Source organism: Spea bombifrons, chromosome 9 (assembly GCF_027358695.1).
Source record: "Spea bombifrons isolate aSpeBom1 chromosome 9, aSpeBom1.2.pri, whole genome shotgun sequence".
Lineage (NCBI taxonomy): Eukaryota > Metazoa > Chordata > Amphibia > Anura > Pelobatidae > Spea > Spea bombifrons.
Genome location: NC_071095.1, coordinates 10,042,224 through 10,061,761, shown reverse-complemented (window position 1 = coordinate 10,061,761; position 19,538 = coordinate 10,042,224). Strand labels below are relative to the sequence as shown.

Below are 19,538 nucleotides of genomic sequence, written 5' to 3'. Positions count from 1 at the left end.
CCATTTGTTAGTTATAAACAAACAAAAAAAAAATTCTATATATTTGCCCTGAACAGACCTCAAGTGGAGATTGTAAGTCGGACTGAATTTTAACATTAATAAAAAATATAAAGTTTTAAACTACTGGGGGGGGAGGGGTATTTGGGGGGAACAAAAAAAAAAAAAAGTTAGACTAGAAGCAACGAACAAAACTCTAATCTGCTTCTTTTATTCCATGGATTCCAGGAAAAAGAAAAAGCATTTTCAAGTAGAAAAAACGATGTGGCCTGTGCTTTACCGAGTACACGCTTTGCAAATAAGATACGTTTTCCACCAAAACCGGGAAAACGACAAAGTTCCTTTGTTTTTGTTTTTTTTTTATTAAGAATTTGCCTTTGTAAACACCCCACAGCCGTAAAATTATTAATACTGGTGTTACGCGGTACCGGCTCATGTCGGAGGGTGATTGTAATATTGTCCGTAATTCCAGGTGTTTGGGTAGTTGTACTGCGGAAAGAAAAAGAAATAAAAGGCGTTACTATGATTTTACTGCTACGTGGATTTATGGTTCATGTCTAGTTATTTATTCTTTTATATAGCGCTATCAAATTCCGTAGCGCCGTACAATGAGTAGGCAGGACATTAGTATGTAACATAATATGATTTACAGAAACAACAGGTGAGGAGGGCCCTGCTCAAAAGGAGTCTACCATGTTCATGTTTCTCCAGATAAACAGTGTAACTATTGCCCCAGTCCTGCATGACGTCTGGAAGCTGAATGAACATCCCACAATAGAATGTTCAGGGAATCATCAACATGGCTGCATTTATATGGACATTCTAGTCCGACGCCAACACACGGGGCAATGTATAGCAAGGTACATATATAGGGGTATCGCAGCAAGGGCAGTATCTGCTAGCAATGCAAGCACGGAGCGCAGCGCGACCGTACCTGGTACCAATTCCCATAGTTGTAAGCGCCAGGATTGGCAGCGGCAGCTTGAGAAATCATCTGAGAATTAGCGGCCTCTTCTGTGTGTAGCCTCTTTGCATCGGGCTGTTCTAAGCTGCAAACAAAGAGGATCGTCCAAAAATTTAGTAAAGGAAAGAAATAAAACAAAAACAAAATCACGGATAATATTTTTTTAACGGCTGAATCGCGTAGACGTGTAAGACGCAGGCGGCACACATTACGTTTAACAGGACTTGTATGTCTGTGCAGCGTTTCCCCGACGTCCTTGGCACGCAGGAGATAAGTTTGGCCAAATGCATTCTCCTGTCTACCAGCGCACATGCGCAGCATATCCAGCACTTGCTCATTTGAGATTTCCAAGGGGTCCAATTGAATTTAACAGAAACATTTTTTTTCTGCCGAGCGCTCTCTTTTCACAGGCAATTAACGTATATGTAAGCACTTTAATAGGCATTCCTGGGTGTGAGGGGAGTATGTTTTTACCCAAATTGCCACCCCATTGCTAGACATGCCCTGTCTGATACCATGAAAGATTTTACCCAGCGCCATGTACTTTCGATGCATCCCATATGCTATCTGTGTATATTTGTTAATTCAGACAACGCAGAAAGACGTACCCATTTTCAGCTTTCCTCTTGATCTCTTGCTCTTTCAAAAGCTTCTGGTGATCATCATACGTATTCAACAATCTGAAAAAAAGAACAGCAAGGGGCATATAAATATGGGTAATGTTTAAGCTTCGTTGATACATTTTAGGGTCTGTATTTCCAGTCAGAAGAGGACCATGTAAAATACTTCTGCCAAACCTACTTGGTGACATCAGAGCCAAAGTCTTCGAGGAACTCCACTTTACGCTGTGAAAACTTTATTCTTGTTGCTATCGGCATCGAGCTTTTTATTGCTTTGTCAAAAGCCGCCAAGATGTTGGCTTCGTTCTGTTTGAGGTCTCCGTTATATTCCATTTCCAGCATGTTGAGGTATAACTTCGCATTGTCCTATGTAGATAACGGGACAAAGAGGGGGGAAAAAAACAAATGACTAACGGAAAATAAAATTAGGAGACATGAGTATTCGTTAAAAGGCAACGTCAGCTTAGAGGGACTGCTGTCTACACGCAGTAACAGTGAAATAACATACAGACGTCGTATAAAATCATCACGGTTGCCTATAACCGAGCCAGCGCCTACAGAATTGGGCTAAGCCACGTAACGCTCCCTTAAGCATTTACCTTGTCTTTCTCGATGGCATCAGACAGCACTTTCCTGGCTTGGGTCACATTTTTTTGCACTTTGAAAAAGTGGCGCGCAAGCTTAATTGCGTAGAAGGTAAATTCGCTGTTGGTTTTCGCGCCGTTCATGGCCTGGGTCAGCAGATCCTCCGCTTCCTTAATGTTTCCGTGTCGCCTCTCTAGGTTGACCCTTCGCAAACGGACCATGGCCAGGCCCTCTACGGACTCCTCCAAGGTTTTCAATATGCGCCTGGCTTCCTCTACGTTATCTGAAACAGAAATACGCTCAAAGTTATACACACCTAAAATAGCCATACAAAAATATATAGAAAAGGTACAGACAACATTCCTACCGTATTGTTCCTCGAACGCAGCCCACAGTAGATGAGCCATAGGTTTCTTCAGCAGGTGGACATTGCAGGCCTTGTTGTAGACATGCCTTACGCCTTCGATGCTGTGCTTCTCCATGTACTTTGCATACTAGACATAGAAGAACATGCCGCGTTATTATTTGAGCGCATGCAAAGGGACTAAAAAAAAATGCGTATTTGTGAACAATAAAAATTCTTGTTTTAAACCCGATCAGCACCTTTATTGAACCATTAGACTAGATTCTGTAAGGAAGGACGAAGAGAGGAAACGCTGTTGGAATATGCAGCTGCCAAATCAGGTTGCAAGCAGACCATCCCCTAATGCAACAGATATAGTTATAGATAAAACAAAAAAGAAAAAAAAAACACAAAAAAAAAGAAAAGAAAAAAGTGTAACGGTAATAGGAAACAGAAGAGAATATATTAAACTTCCACAGGTGTGACAGCCGTGTATAAATATAGACCTCTGCGCTGTGGAAAGCGATGCCTTACCTTGATCCAAAACTCTTCGTAGTGTGCGCAGGCAATTAAACATCTCTCGAAGAGGATGACTATGCGCTCGTGAGTCCCGTTCTCAATCTCAAAATCCAAATAATCCTTCCAGTTTTTCAGCTGAGCTTTCTCCAATGGCTTGACGTGAAAGTAAGGTCGCTTTATCTATTGGAACGGGAAAAAAAAAACAAGTAATTTCTAGCAGAATCCTAGAAAGATATTCGTGAGCGATCTGAGTAAAGCAAAATCCCTTTTACTAACCCAGGGACGCCACCTATCGGTATTTTAAAAATACTCCCACCCAGACTTGCACAATTTCCTGCAAAATAGTGAAAAGAAATTCTATCGCACCACATGTGAAGCCAAATAAGCGAAGGAAACGTACCCCTTCTTCAAAAGTCCACCTTTTGTTCACTTCGTGTTCAGTGAGGTTAAATATCTCTTGGTGAACTTCGATGATGCGATGGCGCATGTTCTCGACTTCAGTAGTACGCTACAAAAAAAAAAAAGTTAAATCCAGTTACAAATGTATACTTTTAAAATTATAATAGTGCATCTAAAAAACATTAGAAAATCCAACCGGGGGGGATGTTTGGGAATAGAGGCAATAAAAATAAAAGCAGACGCTGGTCGACAGGCGTAAACCTCCATGATGATCTCTCTCCGGCCATACGCATACGTCCCAGGAACAGCGTAGATTCAGATATGACACACAGAGCAGAAAATAGCCAGCGAGTTGAGGAGTATATAAAATCAAGCATCTTGACACTTTGTAGCACGCACTACTTAATTTGCTTGAAATATCCCAAAATAAAAATGAACCTTAAGCCCGCCGGGTACCGCTCACCTTTGCGGGGTCGGCGATCTCCTCCAGGCCGGATGGAATATCGTCAGCAGAGCCGCGATGCTCGTTCATGGTGGCCAGCTCCTTCCGCAGCTCGATAAATTTCTCGGGTGTTAAGAAGTCTCTCGGCAGGTGGCCCTGTATGTGGTCTTTAAACCTGGACAGGAGAGAGAGTCATTGAGAACACTGCAAGCACCACAGGTATACTTATTGGAATAGAGGAGGAAGGTTATACAACCTACTATTATTCATGTCCAGGGGGAAACTCTCCTTCACCCCCCATGAAAATGTACATTCTGCACGGTACGATAATTAATCTGTTAAAGGACAGCGGAGCGCATTGTTAGATCGTTTGCAGCCTGGAGACACGGCAGCTCTAGCACCTTTATAGAAAGATACAGAACCTGTAAAAAGACACATTACCCGCTGAAAAAAAAACGAAGAGGCTCGCACTCTCCCTCCTTGTAACGGAACCGACAGATATAAACGATACAACGGTCTGCGAGTGGATGGCTTTGGGATTGTCGCACCTGACGGCGATAACGACCATGGTTTCCATGGTGACTGACCCTACATTTACAACTTTCCCACTTGCTTTTTATGAACATCATCACTTTAATAAATGAAGCATCTATTGGCTCTGATAGTAGCTACCATTTTGGTCTCTGCCCCCCCCCCCAGGATTTTTAAAGTGCCCCTCTGGATGGGAACGAATCCCACACAGCAATACGCTCTTAAACCAGAGGCAAAGTATAATTGTATATCTATTTGTATATCTATATGTATATCTATATACACACACATATATTATACATATATACAAATACATATATACACATGTATATATACACACATACACAAGCAAATATAAATACTCACACACAGCCCTCGGGATTTACCTAAATCTGTAAACTGCTAGTTTGTCAAAAACCCTTTGAGGAAAAAAAACGCCTTAAATGCCAAAGTATTCAATACGAAAAGGTTTTGCTTGAGGGCTTGGGACACATGTGAAGTGTTCTTATGGCTGATAGGACTATAAGGTAGATAGATATAGCAAACAAAGGACAAGCCAAGGAACAAGAAATTGTTAAAGGGGTAAAAAAGCCATCTCCAGATGGTTCGCTGCATATGTTCACAAACTCATTTACGTATGTTAGGCACCGATGGGAAGACACTAGATGCAACGAGCGGAAAAGGAGCCTTTAAAGCATTTTCCAAAGCTTCTTGTACATTTAAATTCATGACACTTGTGTCTACTACAGATTCATTGGTTTTGAAATGGGGGGGCGGGGGGCGGGGGGGTGTTGCCAATGGAGAATACTCTGACATATGCGCAGCCACTTCACTCAAAGCAAAAAGAAAAGTAAAATAATCACTCAAAAACAAAATAAAGGTCACTGGCTATATTTGTCATTTCGGCCGCCCTACTTACTTTTGGAAATGGCAGCTATAGAGCTGCATTGGAATGCTAATAAGACGGCTGTATATGGATGTGACCGCACTCTGGTTTCCCTGCTCCGTCTCCCAGTTTATATACATTTCCCATAATCTGTCCGACCGAAAGTCTAATCCTGCCGACATGACACCGTGCTCAAACGTTCTGGAAGAGAGACAACAGGGATAGGAGGTTAGCATCGCAATACACCGGAGAAAGATTCACCGCATGAAATGTAGAACCAAGAACACGTTCCGAATCACGACAAATACCAAAGCTGCCTGAACCCTCATTTGTTTTTGGTCTGGCAAGATAAAAACGGCAAGATAATTGGATATTCCGAGAAGGGGACATGTTAAGTTACAAAACGCGCTCGCTCGCGCAGGAGACGCCTGTAGGCTCTTTAATTTCAACAGGGGTGCTTATGTGCCACTGATTATCTGCTTCAAGTGGCACAAAAACAGGGGACAGTGCCCTGTAGCTGCAGCCTCTCCTAAAGGTAAGTCATTTATTTTCCCCTATTTGTTAAAGTAATTTAATTATTCTGTTTTTGGCGGGGCTGTATGGGACACTATAGGCCAGGAGCGCCCAAGTTTTTTCTGCAGTTGGCCACTTCATCAGAATTGTATAGGTGCGAGGGCCGCATTCATTTTTCACTGTGAGAAAATATGGCCTTTAATAAAATATGCAGATTAAAATAAAGTAAATGACACAAAACCTTTACTTCTCCTCTCACTGATTTCTGGGCCTAGAAAGTTTTGTGACTGCAAATTCAGGATAATTAAAAATGAAATAGTTCTATTTATTCCAGGGATGCACCAAAATGAAAATTCTGGACCAAAACATTCACGGTTCACTTAGCCAAAACCGAAAATGACCGCCCACCTTTATAAATAATAATAAAGATTCACATTTTTATAAAAAGTAGGTAACACACCACAATTGGACAAAAAAAAATTAGCAATATGACTTGGCATGATAGGAGTGTGATTGCTAACAGCAATCACATTCCTATCATACCCAGGCAACCTGTAAATGCTGGTACCTAGGCATGATGGGACTGTTCTTGCTGTTGGCAATCACACTCCTATCATGCCCAAAAAAAAGTGACCCCAAACTTTCGAACGGTAGGGCATCTCGTAGACGCACTTATTCTTCTGGATAATAAAACTGCAAATATGAAGACATTTTAAACATTTAGCATCTCTCTAAACACAGACTCACCCTCTTAGCGTGTTCCCCGTCTCTGGGTCAGCAGGATCCAAAGTTTCTTTTAAGAAATTGAGATAATTTATCCAGAGGTCAACGCTTAATGTTACGGCTTGAATTCCCCTCCTGTAAACCTACAGCGGACAGTATAATAAAAACAAAAAACAAAAAAAAAAAAAAGAGAAAGATAGACGGAGAATGACATTTAAAATAGATTTCTATTTTTAAGAGAAGTTTGTATCCGGTCAACCTTACAAATGCTAAATATTTGGTATGTCATTTAATCTGCCATTACCATTGAAGTGGAGGTTGGATAGAACATGGGTTATGTTCTGAGCTCCACTTGCAGGTCCTGATCTTCAATGCGAAGGTGAATTCTTAGCAGGAGCTGAGGGCTGGTTTTGGGGTACAGACCATAGGGCACAGACCCATTAGATACTCCATCACAGCGTCTGACCAAAAACGCAATAACATGCAGCAAGATATAACTAGGAAAATGATATATACTACTCCACGGGATGGAAAAGCAAGTTCGGAAATAAAATATGTGACACAAAAAAACCCTGCCCTACTTGTTAAGCTGCAGTGTAAATACAGAAGCTTGCACTGCACAGCTTGACAAACTGTGGAGGTTTTAATGTACCTGTCAACAAAGAAAGGAGATATTAGCCACGAATGTCACCGGTCGTGACAAATGCGTTAAAGGTTTTTGTTTAAAAATATATATGCCGCAATGACCTTACATCTGGTCTGCAGAGGTCTCGGGGTACTGTCTAAGGTCCAGTCTTCCTGGTATTATGTCTAAATAACACCAACCCACCTCATCAGCTTCCATAACGTTCCCGTTCTTTTTCTCGATGTCTGCGTATTTCTTCCAGTATCCGTAGCAATAAGGGTAACGAGCGAGGAAGGCGTCAAATGCCCTCCGGGAAGCATTCAGGTTATTCTGCAAAGAGAAATATTAAATATATATATATAAATAAATAAAAAGCAATCAGGAAGAGCGGATACAAAAGTAAACCAACACATTAAGTAGTAGCTCACCTATCCTATCATGACCAAGCAGCCAGTACATGCTGGAACCTGGGCATAATCGGAGTGCGATTACAGCCTCCCTATACAATTTTACCCCACACACACTTACTCATTCATATACTCATACTCATTCCCTTAATCATGCATACTTGCGCATCCACCCTCAGCCATCCCCTTATGTGAACCGCAGATCTCTCATTCAAAGACTTCCGCAGGGGCCAGGCTGCTTCCTTCTGTGTTGCTCACACTCTGTGCGAACTTGTCCTGCGCCCCCCCCAGGAAGAAGGAACAGAGCAGAGTCATGTGACGTGCATTCATGCGACTCCAGTGAGTTCCTGCTTCTCCAAGCCCAGGGGAAACAGCTTGAGGAGTAAAAGATTCTCACAAACCTCCTGTTCGACGTATTGTAAAAAATATGTCCATGTGGGGAAATCGTCGGGGTTGTCAACGACCGCCTTCCAGTACTTCTCAAACTCAGCGGGGAGAGGGGGCTCCGGTTCTGTTGGAGCCACTTCGATTGCGGCTTCTAGTTCGGCGGTGGCTTGCTCTGGAGACTGTTCCATCTCTATTACTTCCAAGATGTCTTTATTGGACTGCGAATCTTCTTCATTGTTTTCGGAACTCTTGCAGACTGCCGTGGCGTCTGGAGATGAATCGTCTGTGGTTGTGTTCTGCATGTTCGCAGCTGTATCTCTGGGGAGGAAAAAAAACCCAATATAAACTTCTTTAATATACATATTGTATATAAACCGGCTCTCACACAGAGAACGCATTGGGTTTAGCTTCACAATACGCTGTGCTTCTTATAACTGAACGACCCCGGTACACCGAGGCTCACCAAAACCCGGCTAGGGTAAAGGTGCCCCTTTTCACCGGGGTTTATTTACTAAAGGGAGAGTCGACAGCAGTTCTGCTCATTCACTTTACATTAAAGTCTAATCTCAGTGGGGTTTTGCTGCTGAAGCAGCCCTGTATACGGTTTAGTTAATCAGTGAGACGTCTTCGTGGTCCCCTCAATCGCCGTGGCTCATTCACTAAAGGGAGAGTCATGCTTTGGCTCCTTCACTATACGTCATTAGAGCGCTTGACTGGCCCTGTACAATGTATTGTTAAGCCAGCGAGATGTCTCCAAAGTGCCCTCATCCACCGGGGTTTATTCTCTTAAGGGAGAGCTGTAACTTATTACGCACCATCCAACACCAGCGGCTTTCTCCAGCAAGAAGGCCTGCGGTGCCCCCTGTATAATGTATAAGGTATAAATGTTTTTTGGAGAGTGACAAGATCTCACTGGTTTAAATATACATTATACGGGGCAGTTGGACCTTCGTAATGTACCGAGAAGCCAAGGAGCGGAAACAGACTCCCCGCAAACTCTCCCTTTCGCCAATCAGTTCCTTGTCGGAGTTTTAGGCGCTCATAAAGCGCTGGCTTCATAAATCTGGCGGCCTCAGGAAGGACAAGGAGATAGTTTTTTTTTTATTTTTTTAAACTAGCTTTATGTCAAACAAATGACACGGTCACTCCTTGAGCATGTCCAATAAAAATGGGAAGCCAAGCCCACGTATTCTCCGATTCCACGTTTGATCTTCAGATGTGGGAGAGGGGGGGCGCGACACAATGTTTCCAGGTGTGTGGGGGGGGGAAATGGCCGCGAAAACCTGAGAGAAAACCAGCGAAATGAGATAAGGCCACGGGCATCACGTGAGCCACCCGTGCCTGGTGCAACCGGGAGAGGGTTGATCACTGGGGCCTAAAGTGTCTGCATTACTGAACGTTATTAATAGTTATTGTGGTGGTTATTACGCTTCTGTTAAGTGGGCAGCCCGCGCGTGAAATAATCAGACACATGCACGGGTTGCATTATGGCACGCAGGGCTTGGCAGACCGATGAAAGTTATCACCCCCCCCCCCCCCCCCCGAGCATGTGTCAGAGGCGCGTAAGAGCACCCGCCATTCCCAGGCCTATGTGGCCCCCCAACCCGCCACGCCAGCGGGCCCTGAGGTAGCGTCACTTACCCACTTAGGGTCGCCTGGCCCTGTCTCTGCCCCTGCGGTCCCCCCACAATCTCTCGTTCTGCTTCACCCGTGCGCTCGGTACCTCGCAGCACGCTTCTGCCCCGACCGCCAAGCTACCCCGCCTCGTGCGTCTCCCTGAGGACGTAAACGCGCGCATGCGCCTCAACCTGGAACGCACGCAAGGCGGACTGACGTGTGCAGTGTTTATGCCACGCTGGGCGGAGGCCGGCGGTCTGCACGGGTTCGGGCTGCATGTCGGTGTCCGGTGAGAACGCCCCGCGGGGCCGTTCGCGCATTCTGTGCTACTGAGACACTCGGTCGGCAACGGGTAAGTCATACGGAAAACGACGAGAGCCGCAGGAGCCCGGGGCCAAGGGGGCTGTTTGGACCTGGAACTCCTCCCACTTTCCTGTCATAACAACTCACAATAACAAGCAAAAAGCATGCGCCACCGTATATGCATGAGCCATCAGACATGCACCACCATATATGCATGAGCCACCAGACATGCACCACCTTAAATGCATGAGCCACCAGACATGCACCACCTTAAATGCATGAGCCATCACACATGCGCCACCATATATGCATGAGCCATCAGACATGCGCCACCGTATATGCATGAGCCATCAGACATGCGCCACCGTAAATGCATGAGCCATCAGACATGCGCCACCGTAAATGCATGAGCCATCAGACATGCACCACCGTAAATGCATGAGCCATCAGACATGCGCCACCGTAAATGCATGAGCCATCACACATGCACCACCGTATATGCATGAGCCATCAGACATGCAAGCAGCATGCACCACCATATATGTTTGCCTCATCAAAAATGCAACAGTCATAGACCACCATAAATTCAAGCGACATACTACCTTATAGGTATACCACATCAGACACGCAAGACGCCCAGTACATACACGCAGCATCAGACGCGCAAGAAGCCCAGTACATACATGCAGCATCAGACACGCAAGACGCCCAGTACATACATGCAGCATCAGACATGCAAGACGCCCAGTATATACATGCATCAGACACGCAAAAAGCCCAGTACATACATGCAGCAATAGAACACGCAGCCAGCAGCAGCACTCATGCATGTGGATAGAATCTTTGCTGACCCCACAGGCCATTATAGCTGTAGAAACATAGACTGCAGAGGGTGATGGGAATTGCATTCTATGGGAATTTAGAAGATCTTACCTCTCAGACATAATCTAAAAATCAGCGTAGCCTTAAACTGAATTTGCCAAAATCCGTGAAGGCAACGTATGGGGCATTAATCTGCCCCTTAAAGCCAGAAGCCTAACAGCTCTACAGCTCTACCAAGGCCATTCTTCTTAGACCAGATTGAAGAACCAGTAGACTCGAGTGCCAATGGGTACAACCAGCGGCCTAATCAACAACTCCCCCCATCGCCATGCCAACGGACCGCACGCCAGCATCAGAGTATCTCACGTCTTACGATTAATATTTTTCTCCTAGGATGAAGACGTTGTTTGACGAAATCAAAGCATCGATTAAAAACAATTCCGACCACGAGCGTTCGTTCTGGAGACCCGTGCTGCCATGGGGTGGGGTTTTCACCATCAAGGCTGGGCGCAAGGCCGTGTCCTGCACACCTCTTTACGTCGAGATAACGCTGAAGAACACCTGCACCATCGACGGGTTTTTGATGCTCCTGTACGTGATCCTGCGCGATAACGACACCTTCCCCAGGGAGCTCTCCCTCTACCTTGGCCGCGACTTCGTCGACTGCTTTCTTCACCTCATGGACTCCTGCAGCTTTACGTCGGTGAAGCTGCTCTGGATATGGGACAAGATGGAGAAGCGCCAGTACAAATCCGGCGTTCACAAAGCGTCCTTAGAAATCGACTTGTTCGGGAACGAGCACGAGAACTTTACCAGGAACCTGGAACATCTTATGGCTACGATTCAAGAGAGCTACTGCTCCAACTCGAGGTGTCCGGCGCGCCTTCGGGAGAGCCAGATGCAAACCATCCTCATCAAGTAAGAGAACAATTCCGATGGGTCGCCACGACCACTTTTTTTCTAGTAAAGCTGCCCTTTTTAGCAAAGACGTATTCTAGAATTCTGATCTTGGCTGGTTCCTCATGTAGACCAAAAACCACACAAAAAAAGTATTTGTTAAAAATGTGTTTATCAGTTCTTTTGATGAAGTAGAATTGTTACATTCGCAGGTCAGTAACTCGGGATTAGTTATATAGTTACTGGTGTTTGAATGTTTTTAATATGTTTAATAGATTTGTGCAGGTGGACCAAAAGCGTCACTTTTACTTTAGTCTTTCATCCATTCGTTTTCAAGTTTTGCTTCCAGCCCTTTCCATTTAGAAATGTAATTCGTTACTCACCCTCATTCACTCTCTTACACTCTCATTCATGTTCCCTCGCACTTCCATTCGCTCTCTCTCTCTCACAATGTCTTTCTACCTTCTCTACTGACTGCTCCCGTGTCCCTGTCTCCTTTCCCGCAGCTCTGCTTCTTCTCTTGCCTCTTCTTCTTTCTTCTCTATTCTTTCTTCGTCCCCTGCTCCGTGAACCATGCCTCCCGGAGCACCTCTGCAAAGGGCCAGAGGCTCCGGGCACACACTGTAGGAACGGGAGGGAGGCTGACCCCATGGCTCTGGCCTTTTTAGAAATGGGTAATTAAACCTGATGAATGTAACCTTTTTAGAAGAGGGCTGTTAACCTAAAATAAAAACTAAACTTTTGTGGCTTTGATTCTTTACCCTTGTGTCGTTTCAGTCCTCCTCACGATATTCCCCACGGGGACCTTATTCAGATCGCGGTCGACGAGCTCTTCTGCTCCAAGATGGAAATGTGCGAAGAATCCGGGTGAGTGACACTCGACCGAGGGACGGGAGGTGTTTGACCCTACAGCTGTTGGCCAGCTGCCAGGAGGCTATACATTGCCTGGCTCTGTCCAAGAGGAGGGTGTACCTGCTGTGGGTGCTAGGTGTCTGCCAACCACCTGACTTATCCCACATCCCCTATAGGTGTGGCTGCTTGAGAGAGTTTTCTGCTCGAATATTCTGCCATGGAGCACCTCCTTTTGTTATATTAAACATGGAACAGTGGAAGTCAGAAGAACTGGCTTATGTTCCCTATTGCTTGGATTTGGTGGACCACAAGTAAGTATGTTCAGCAGGTACATGAACTACGTCCCGAGGGTGCAGTCGGGTGTCTACATCTGAACGTAGCGATCCAGGTGTTGGAGATGTAGCTCTCCCGCTACTGCAAAAAACTTCAACTCTCACGCTGCTGAGCTTTTTATCCGATGTGGCTTAGGCTTGGCGAGCATCTCATGGGTCTTAAAAAGTAAGATAAGTGCTTGTTTTATCTAGCAGCCATGGCTAGGAACACAAAACAAGGCTTTTGCTGTCCATGACACTCTTTCATGATACTTCAATTTGCATATCATTTGCCCTCTTACCTTTTTTTTTTTATAGATACTTTCTAGAAGGCGCCACGCTCTTCAACAAGGAGGAACATCACTACTCGGCAGCCTTCCAGATCGACGGGTACTGGATGCACTACGACGGCCTCAGGAGCGTCAACCTGACCTTGTTAAACAAACCGCCGGAGTTGCTTCTGCTTTCTTCGTTAGTATACGTACGCGTAGCAGAGAAAGAACATTAGTGGAGGGGGAATAAAGGTGCGGAGCGAGAAGGGGGGGGGGGATAGCCACAGCCCTGGTACCGAAAGGGTTCATTGCACATGATCACTTGGCATCCAAGAATACAGTTTGGACTACACTAGTTCCTATAGGGTGAATTTGGGAGGGAATTAATAATGGGGGGAAAAATACAGCGGGTCAAAAAAAATTCTATGCAATACTTTATAAAAATCTCTACTTATTTCTATTTTTTTTATTCACATATTTTACCGGATAAACAAGGCTTCCTTGATACGCCCAGAAGTCTTGTCTGTGAAAACTTTACTCTACGCTGTCATTTTTTCCAGCACGGTTTTAAATCATGTTTATATGGGGTTCGGAAGTAAGTCCTGCAGATGTTACCTCCGGAGGAAAGTCTGGCCGGCAGCACTGGGTGACTATAACAATCATTTTTTGTAGGTTTCAGACATACCCAATAATAATAATAGTAATAATACAAAATGAAAACGTCTATTTTTGTAAAGGGAATTTACAACAAAAAATAAATATTGTAAGAACACCTTAAAGTATATGAATGTGTCCTGATTTAATGGAAATAGAGTCAGGTGCTAAATCTCTGCCAGTGAATTGGAGACCAGGCTGTCAAAGAACGGAAGAAATAGGAGTGAAAGAAAACAGAGAGAGAAAAAAAAGGTTGAGAGATAGAAAAAAAAAAGTGGAGAAGTGAAAAGCAAAAACTATGAAGGAGTGGGGAGAGAGAAAGGGAAGGGAGAAGGGAAAGAAAAAAGTGGAGAAGGAGGCAGTGAAAGAAGAACAGGAGAGGGACAAAGCAAATGAGGGAGAGAGAAGAGGGATAGAAAAAAGGAGAGAAGAATAGAGAGAAACAGAAGAGAAAAAAAAATGCACAACAACATTTTAAAAGCAGGTATATACACTAGTGTGTGTATATATTATATATATATATATTACACACCTGTCGTCAGGTGGATATGCAGTCTATATGATACAAGACACATAAAAAAGAACAATTGAAACTTAGAATGCACTATTTATTTAGTAAACACGTCACATTAAATGATATTTTTTTGCACCAAAATCCATTACATAGACTTACGATAGCACATAAGACAAAAGAAAAATAGCTAACCATTTACGTGCCGGGTAAACAATGTGTTTCACACCTCGCTGGCACTCGATGGGTCAACGCAAATTCCACTACGTGTAAACAAAAGGATAAAGAACCCCTTTTCTCTTAGAAAAAGGAATACACCGCACCGTACGCACATAGATGTCTGCTTGCAATTTAGAGCCAACCCAGTTATTAGAGTCTAAAAGCGCTCTACGTGGGCAACCGGTTTGAACGCCGGGAAAGCAAGAAGCTACGGACAACTTGGCCTTCCCGGGTACTCAAAAGGTTAAAAATAAAAACCTATACACCTTGGAGTTAAGGTATAGAACAGCGCATAAGGCAAACATATTATATATATATATATATATATCCAGTTCTGTGACGTGAATTAAAATATCACCAGGAATTTAAGGCAAACTTGGAACTTTTTGCATTGTGTACAAGAGAAATGAGTAGGACCTTTTATTTAATGTAAAGACGCCACGACGAGCGACGGACCGGCACATGTAAGCGAGTATCTCTCCCCCAACCCCCGAAAATAGTCGATAAGGAATATTTAAGTAAAATCTAAAATGCGGCGGTGCACAAGAGGCCCGGCAACGCGTTCCAGAAGCGAACCCCCATATCACACCTGGTTCTCCATTATGGGAAACGTAGGCTAGCCGGCGCCGATCCCCAAATCATCCATCAACATAGTGGGAATAGAAGAAATTATAAAGCTATGTTTATTTCTCGCCATTATCTGTTAAATTCCATTGTTCTTACAAAAAAAAAAACCTCTGACGCGTTATCTTCCTGGCGAGTGGGAGGAGCCTGAACACATTCCTTCACATCGCGAACCTTCATTCGTCTCGCTATCTCATTCATTTACACGGACACCCGTCAGGTGTAACGGGTCCCTGTGAGCATGCACGGTTATTTTATCAGTGTCTCACTAAAAGCTTAGATATATCTATATGGTAAAAAAATACACAATGCCCATGTTTTGCTAGGGAACCCAAAATTCTATTTTCTTATTTAAACACAATTTTTTTTTAAAAAGCAGTCGATAGTACTTCTGATGTTCTTTATGGTCTGACCCTGTGCGGAAAGGCTGCCCCAGAAGCCTTATCGCACAGAGGAGATAACGCACATTAAATACCCCAGCTAGCGCGCAACGGTTTCAGGAAGCATTGGATCTGATCTGCGGATGTCGCGCTCAAGAGATCGTCGCCTAAGAACAGTCCCCTGAAATCTCACAGGGTTTCCGTGGTTTGCCCAACCCTGCCGGCTCTCCAAATTCCCGAAGAGCCGTGATATCGATCATTTCTGACGCACATGAACGTGTCGGCTTACAGCGCCAAGCGTCCTAGTGACGTGTATGCGCTTTAGCCGCCCTCCCGCCCAGATAAATGAAATAAAGCTATAGCGTCACACTCTATACAATTATTGCTTTAGGACCAAAACCATCAATCTCTCCGCTCTGGCGTTCTTATGCTGTAATGAGCTTTAGATGACTAATGTCACACCAAAAGCAGCAGAGAAGGCTGGGAAGATGCCCCTCCCCACACTCATCTTTCATTAATATGACATCATAAGAAGGGTGATGGAAGGTGAAAGGACAAGAGGCTGCTGGCCATCGGCACCCCGTATGGTGACCCATAAGCCTAGCCGCACGCTGCGCATGCAGCTGCCGGACATCATCAGGCGGCCACCTGCCTTAAAGTGCCAGTGGCTGCCTCGTCCCCTCCATCCAGCCCTGGGAGGTTTCTCCATCTCTGCTAATCGACCCCCAGCGTTGATAAATCAGCCCGGATCTGGTCAATTAAATAACGAGGAGAAAAAATAAAAAGGTGTCCTTTGCCTTTGAAAAGCAAGGTAGTTAAATGGGTTATTATAAGCAAAACAAGAAGGCAAGGACTATACAGTCTTATGTGTGTATACATATATATATATATACACACACACATATATATATACATACACACATATACATACACACACGCATCATCATACTCAACAGCTTCTAGTACTTCAGTACAGGGTGTTCGGCAAAAAAGCAATCCAAAGGCAATTTCTTTACCAAAACATATAGAAGTCTGGACGAGCATTTTGTTTACGTTGGCACAGGGCTCGGAAATAATACGAAAAAGTTAATTTAGGGGCAAGTGCACAAAAAAAACAAACAAAAAAAAAAAAAACTGTTACAGAAATATCCAAGCTGCTATTAAAGCACAAAACAGCCAAAGCTGATAAGAGAGTCCAGCAGCGCGGAGTATTGTATGTAGATAGTATACATCCGTGTATAGAGCAAAAAAAAACAAAAAAAAAAAAACGAGGTTTAATGGCCGGGATCATGTGGCTGAGAATCTTGAGAGTTGCAGCGCTAATCTCCTGTTAATTCGGCAAAAACGTCTCTAACGGCCCAAAGGGCCTTGCGTGGACACGTGCTACATTTGATTAAAATGAAGGTGCCTTAAATAAAATAACCGTTTTCTATTCCTAGAAGATACGACGTAACGAAAATCTTATTACTTAAGTATACGGTAGGCACAGAAAACAACGCATAATGATCTCTACATACGTAACGTGGCAACAGCCGTCCGCGGCCCTACATATAGCACCTTTTTATATGATGACACGACGGAAATGGGTATTTTAATAAGAAAATGACCCAAGAAATAAACTTTGAAGGGCTGAGGATGACCGGTAAGTAGATGTGGACCAGAGAACGTCTTGATTTGCTTTATATCTACAATGTAAAAGCGATCATAAATCACTCGGGTCGCTGCAACAATTGTTTAAAAGTCCCTTAAGGTCAAGTTCTGTTGAATTAGTTACCGTATTTGCTTGATTACAAGACTTTTTTTTCTGGGGGGGGGTCTGAAAAAAAAAAAACCCTCATCTTATAATTAAAGGTCATCTTATAATTAAAGGTCATCTTTTATTCAGACCTCAGATCCTCGATCCTCCCATATAGCATTTCCGCCCCGCCGCCTACTACAGCCCCGGACACACGATATATGGATTCAATTACCCCCCCCCACACACACATCACTACCCCCAGTCCTACCCCCACACTACCGTACATACATCTTTTTTCCCCATCTTATATTCAAGCTTTTTTTCTTTCAATAAGACCCAATGTTTGGGGGGGGGGGGTCGTCTTATAATCAAGCAAATACGGTACTTGAAAAAGTGAATTTCAATAGTACTTCCCATGGAAACCGAACACGTGAGATGCCCCCCCCCCTAATGTAGCAAACGTAGCCTAAGGATACAAAACTGGTACCTTTCCAGCCATGCCAGTAGCCAGCTTGCAAGATAAGGAGGGACTGACACAAATTAAGACAAAAAAGTAACGCAAGCAAATGTACAGATCACAACAAGCATATGTACAGATCAAAAGCTGTGTTTGTTTGTTTTCTTCCCTTCAAGATCCCTATCGTTATGCCGGAGGGTAAGGAGCAGTAAATACGATGTGTTTCTTTTTTCCAGTTGATCTATACATCCGCTCGGGAATGCTTAAGCGCGGTCCAACATTTAGCCAGTCTCATCATGGACACAGATCCATCCGCGTATCTTTCTCATGTTAAACGTAGAATTATTTTGCATCCTCAGCCCTAAATGTTTAAAACTACAGGCGATAAACTATGGCGGTTACTATTCGCGAACCTTGAGTTTCTGGAGGAAAAAAAAAAGAAAGCAGCCCTTTAAATTACGTAAAAAAATTGAGAAGCACTGATTTTCCATTCTTTTTCTGTACAAAGGAATGTCCGTTATCGCTATACATTCAATCATCTTCTGATCACTCAAACTCAAGCGGGGGGCCCCGGAATTCCATATTCTTATTTAAAAAAAAAAAAAAAACTGGTCCCGACTCAGAAACCAGTTTGGCCCAATGAGAAATCCACCGGTACCGATGAGGACCGCATCTTAAAGTGATTCTTTCTGTAATTAGGGGAATATTAAAAAGGATTACGCTGAATGGTAGAGAGCTCGAGTAGGACTTATTCGGCGGCCTGGGAATATAAAGCCTTCTTCACGCAGAACTGGGATGAAAGAGGAGAGATCCGCTAAAATCCGGACCCTCGCGGCTCACGTGGTCTTGGCCTTCGTTCCCATGGCGATTACTCCACATTTAGAACCATATCGTAGAACCGTTGCTTGAACATATGATCTGCAGATGTTCCGAAACAAACAGCATTGGATCCGGAAAAATAAATAAACCCTTCTTTAAAATGCTATAAAAATGGTTTGTTTTCTAGTCGGTCTTCTTAAAAACGACATTTAGCAGACATTACAAAGGAAGAAAAAAAAACAGAAGGGCCATCGGGGAGGAACAGTGTGAGCGAGGCCTTAGAGACTTCCAGGTCATCAGCAGATTAATAAATGGATGATACAGCGCTAGGGAATATGATTGCACTATATAAAAATGTATATATTATATATATATATATATATATATATATATATATACTTAAAATCAGGATGGGCTTTGTCTACTAAAGAGAGCTTACAGGGGCTTTTGCTACAGCATTGATGTTTCAACTCAATGACTTCATCACGCATTATGGCGAGTTTCACCAGCACGAAAAGCTGGCCCTGTATAATGCATTGTTCAATCAGCATGATAACCACAGAAATCTTACTGAAGAACAATGCACATGCGCAGGGGTGGGGGGGTCTTAACAGAACTTGGCCCGCAGCATGCACAAAGCCAGTGCTGGTGCTGACTGGAGGGGAGAACATCAAGTCCATGGAGATTTGTGCAGAAACATCTACACGGAAAATAGCCGAAGAGCGAGCAAAGGTGCAAATACACAACCCCCCCCCCATGCAATTGTAAGGGGACAGCATGAAAATTTAAAGGGACCTCCCAGCTATCATAAGCATTTAAGTGCATATCATGGCTGGCGTGTCCCTTGAACTACAAAGTATCGGGCCAAGCAAGAATCTCTTGGATAGGCTGAGTGGAGTCGGACCTTCATATCGCATAGTGACATCATTGGATTGAAACTTCAGCTCTCCTGCACTCACCTGTAATCCCCCCCCGCCCCCACCCTTTGAACCTCTATATGTTTCCAGTACAAGCTATCTGAAAGTTTACCCACCACGGCGGGCTACCTGGTGGAGACAGACATAGTAAACACTGAACCACTTGGAAGAAGGGTCTGAATATGACCAACACGCTTAATGAAC

The 19,538-nt window shown here is 44.0% G+C and overlaps 2 protein-coding genes and 1 non-coding gene across 8 annotated transcripts; 1 reads left to right on the top strand and 2 right to left on the bottom strand.

Moving 5' to 3' along the window:
• Window positions 1–367: 367 nt before the first annotated feature.
• Window positions 368–9,741, bottom strand: PRPF39 (pre-mRNA processing factor 39). Of its 5 annotated transcripts, none has more exons than XM_053474810.1 (14): window positions 9,583–9,741; window positions 7,956–8,259; window positions 7,352–7,477; window positions 6,547–6,665; window positions 5,320–5,487; window positions 3,891–4,044; window positions 3,429–3,536; window positions 3,044–3,208; window positions 2,534–2,660; window positions 2,181–2,449; window positions 1,763–1,947; window positions 1,570–1,641; window positions 932–1,046; window positions 368–486 (listed from the first exon to the last, which is right to left on the bottom strand). In XM_053474810.1, exons 2-14 carry the CDS (start codon window positions 8,241–8,243, stop codon window positions 430–432), a joined length of 1,953 nt encoding a protein of 650 aa, XP_053330785.1. In that variant the 5' UTR covers window positions 8,244–8,259; window positions 9,583–9,741; the 3' UTR covers window positions 368–429. The 5 variants fall into 5 exon arrangements, with proteins under 5 accessions (XP_053330785.1, XP_053330786.1, XP_053330789.1 ...); XM_053474811.1 differs by having other exon boundaries at window positions 9,665–9,730; XM_053474814.1 differs by lacking the exons at window positions 7,956–8,259; window positions 9,583–9,741 and adding an exon at window positions 6,827–6,926 and having other exon boundaries at window positions 7,352–7,478.
• LOC128466762 (small nucleolar RNA SNORD127) lies at window positions 2,032–2,119 on the bottom strand. The gene has a single exon (XR_008345541.1). It is a non-coding gene; the product is annotated as a small nucleolar RNA SNORD127 (small nucleolar RNA).
• A 19-nt stretch (window positions 9,742–9,760) lies between the features above and the next one.
• On the top strand, window positions 9,761–13,905 carry C9H14orf28 (chromosome 9 C14orf28 homolog). 2 transcript variants are annotated; one of them, XM_053474816.1, is made up of 5 exons: window positions 9,761–9,910; window positions 11,077–11,601; window positions 12,358–12,447; window positions 12,609–12,743; window positions 13,062–13,905. In XM_053474816.1, exons 2-5 carry the CDS (start codon window positions 11,078–11,080, stop codon window positions 13,249–13,251), a joined length of 939 nt encoding a protein of 312 aa, XP_053330791.1. In that variant the 5' UTR covers window positions 9,761–9,910; window position 11,077; the 3' UTR covers window positions 13,252–13,905. The 2 variants fall into 2 exon arrangements, with proteins under 2 accessions (XP_053330791.1, XP_053330792.1); XM_053474817.1 differs by lacking the exon at window positions 12,609–12,743.
• The last annotated feature ends 5,633 nt before the right edge of the window (window positions 13,906–19,538 follow it).

Bases quoted from the DNA above. Each gene is read 5' to 3' on its own strand.
- PRPF39 (XM_053474810.1), bottom strand. From the start codon at position 8,243: ATGCAGAACACAACCACAGACGATTCATCTCCAGACGCCACGGCAGTC. The intron at 4,045-5,319 runs GTAAGTAGGGCG...TCTCCTGTCCAG, and splicing joins TATAGCTGCCATTTCCAAAA to GTTTAAAGACCACATACAGG. The intron at 3,209-3,428 runs GTACGTTTCCTT...CCGTTCCAATAG, and splicing joins GGTGGACTTTTGAAGAAGGG to ATAAAGCGACCTTACTTTCA.
- C9H14orf28 (XM_053474816.1), top strand. From the start codon at position 11,078: ATGAAGACGTTGTTTGACGAAATCAAAGCATCGATTAAAAACAATTCC. The intron at 11,602-12,357 runs GTAAGAGAACAA...GTGTCGTTTCAG, and splicing joins ATGCAAACCATCCTCATCAA to TCCTCCTCACGATATTCCCC. The intron at 12,448-12,608 runs GTGAGTGACACT...CATCCCCTATAG, and splicing joins GAAATGTGCGAAGAATCCGG to GTGTGGCTGCTTGAGAGAGT.